At 40.4% G+C, this 3009-nt stretch overlaps 1 protein-coding gene across 1 annotated transcript in view; it reads left to right on the top strand.

Moving 5' to 3' along the window:
- The window catches only part of LOC107102270 (whirlin-like), a 75866-nt gene that overhangs the window by 67125 nt on the left and 5732 nt on the right, over positions 1-3009 (top strand). The window contains exons 11-12 of the mRNA XM_015401505.1: positions 1691-1857; positions 2242-2373. Of these exons, the coding sequence (XP_015256991.1) occupies positions 1691-1857; positions 2242-2373 (299 nt within the window). The remainder of the gene's footprint in view (positions 1-1690; positions 1858-2241; positions 2374-3009) is intronic.

Consider the following 3009-nt stretch of genomic DNA (forward strand, 5'->3'; position numbering starts at 1 on the left):
GAAAAAATCTTTCATTCCTTTAGAGACAAGAAAAGGGACAAGAAGAGAGGGACAAAACCTAGAACAGATAATGGATGTCTATTGTATTAAAACTATCTGTATAATGGGTATTTTTTATGTGTTGTCTTTCAATGTCAATTCAGAGGGCCCCCTGCCTGTCTTTGCCTAGGGCCCCAAATTTCCTAAATCCGCCCCTGTATATATACTACACAGGACCCAAAACCTCAATCAGAAACAGAGGATGCTTTAAAAGGATTTATTTAAAAATAAATCGTGTTAGAGTCATACCTCTTTGCTCAAGAACTTTGCCGAGGGAGATGACAAATTTTCACACTGTTAGAGTCAGAAAATCTGAGTTCTTTCAAGATTCTACCATCTGTGGCCAAAAGAACACTGCACAGAACTGCAGTCCTCTACCGCCAGTTCTCGTAGCCCCTAGTTTTAACAAGGTTTCTTTCTTCTAACTTTTTTCATCTTCCGTGAAGTTGCAATTGGTGTCTGAGTTGAGCTGTATGTTCGATGAACTACTGAGGTGTTAGTCTGCTCATAAAACAATGTTTTATTCGTAATGGGTCAAATTAAAATTCAATTCAATTAAATTGAATTCATTTTAGTTAGATAACGTCAATTCAAAACACATGTCATCTTAAGGCACTTCACAGCTCACCAGATCATCCATTCAAATTGATTTAAAGTTTTCTATCTAAGGAAAACCTGTTGATTTCATTGAATGCAATCCCTCACACTAAGCATGCTTGTAGCGACAGTGGAGAGGAAAAAGTCCCTTTTAACAGGAAGAAACCTCCAGCAGAACCAGGCTCAATATGAGGGGCCGTCTACTGAGGCCGACTGGGGTTCAAGGAGACAAGCAGAGATAAATAAAGAAGCAGAGATACAAAAGGCAACCAGAGCAAGGCAGAGATCAGAACACTATCCAAAGATAGGGGAAATATTAAGGGTCTCGTACAGAGTGAGGTCTTAACAATGAGATCAGACACAGACAGAAAAAAATGCTGTATATCTAGTGACAGAAGCTTTCACTGATCTGAACGATGTTCAGGCCAATCTTAGGGGCTCACAGATGAGTGGAATAGAGCTGATTGCAACCAAAGAGTTGGAAGATAACACACATGGGTTTAGTATCTAGTGGCAACCGCCAAACCCAGCCTTGTCCATGAAATTGCCATGCAGGGAGAAATGATCCACTTCTCCAGATCCGTGTAATCTGTAATCCAATCTGCTTTATCAGGAGCTGATTACTGGGACCTATTTAGGAGCTTGTAAGGTTTTAATTGGCTGCATTCAAATAGCAGAGACCCGAAAAAGTGTAGAAAGCAATGGTTTATTTGCCAAACTATACCAATTAAATCTAAATTTGTAAAGCACAGAAAAACGAAAAAGCACAAAATAGGAAAAAAGCGTGGTGCATGACATGAAGGCTCCAGCCAGTCCTTAAACAACAATCTCTGTAAAGCCACAGTAAAACTCCTTATAGGGTTTGATTTAATTTATCAATTGGAAATGTAGTTTCCTGTTATTCATGTGAGCGGATGGAGGAACTGACGGCTTCAGCATGCTAACTGCACCTATGAACACAAAACTCTCTTTTGACTTTGGAGCTCCTCTGCAGATGTTTAGATCTGATGATGACTCAACATCCTAAGATGCCTTTTATTTCTGCCTCTTCCAGGTGCAACCCTGTCTCAGCTGTCCGACAGTGGTCAGACTCTGAGTGAGGACAGCGGTGTGGACATAGCAGAGGCTGGAGGCCTCAGTAAGGATGGCAGCCCGAGACCAAGCAAGAATAAGCAGGGAAATCTGGAACAGCAAGGGGCCCACGCACCTTCCACAAGACAAGTACGGCTGCGTTCCGGATCCTATGGAGGTTTCTGTTGTCATGTCCCCATTTTTTGATGTTGAAATCTAGTTTTGGTGTCTTCTCCATCACCATCCCATCTGTTACTCAGCATCAAACTCATTTATAAATTGTAACCCTTCAGAAAATAAAGCACTCAAGCAGCGATGAATTATACAGCTGCAATGATGAATTACCTCTGAATACTAAAGTACCTCTGTTTGGGAGCAGGCCAAACCAACCTGAATAATCAAAGTAGAATGAATAACCTCCAATCCACTCATTTTTACTCAAGACTGCATTCAGATTTGAAATGTTACTTAAACAAAGATCATGATAGATGGCCTTAAAAAACACTGCTGACCTCTCTTCACCTTGTGTCACAGCAGACAAGCTCCCCCATTTCAGCACTCAACACTGTGCTGGTGCGAGTGGTGAAAAATGCCAACACCTTGGGCATTGCTATAGAGGGAGGAGCAAATACACGTCAACCTCTGCCTCGTATTGTGACCATCCAGGTAAGACAGTAAAAATAATTGGTTCTGGTTTTGAGTTACAGTTTTAATTTTGTTTGTTAATGAGAAAAACAAAGACAAACAGGGTTAAAAGGATTTTGAACAGCAGAAAATACTTTCTGCTCTCTGCTTTAATAAACTGTTTAACAGGATTTTTTTCCTTTATTTCTTCACCAAGCAGTTTGGCAGCATTAAAAGGTGTCATTTGAGAACAAGTTACACAAGCACCAGGCCAGGTATAGAGAACATCATTAGAAAAACAGAGAGAAGAGATGAAAGCTGTACTCACAAATAATGCAGAATTGGAGAATAAAAGTAGAAAGAAACAGAAAGAGGAAGTGTTCCCTATGTCCTCCTGCAGCCTACACCTATAGCAGCACATCTATTGAGATAGCTTTGAGCCACTCAAACTATAAACTTAACCAAAAACGAAAGTTTTAAGCCTACCCTTAAAATTTCCACAGAAGAGGAGCCTGATGACTAAAAGATCTGCCTCCCATTCTACTTTTAGAAATTCTAGGAACCACTAATAAACGTTCAGATTGAGAGCGGAGTGCTCTTTTAGGAACATAAGGACCAATCAGATCCCTGATAGAAGATGGAGCTTGGTTATTTAGGGCCAAAGACAATAACTTCTGT

This window comes from Cyprinodon variegatus, unplaced genomic scaffold, assembly GCF_000732505.1.
Source record: "Cyprinodon variegatus isolate N-32 unplaced genomic scaffold, C_variegatus-1.0 Scaffold1228, whole genome shotgun sequence".
NCBI classification, from domain to species: domain Eukaryota; kingdom Metazoa; phylum Chordata; class Actinopteri; order Cyprinodontiformes; family Cyprinodontidae; genus Cyprinodon; species Cyprinodon variegatus.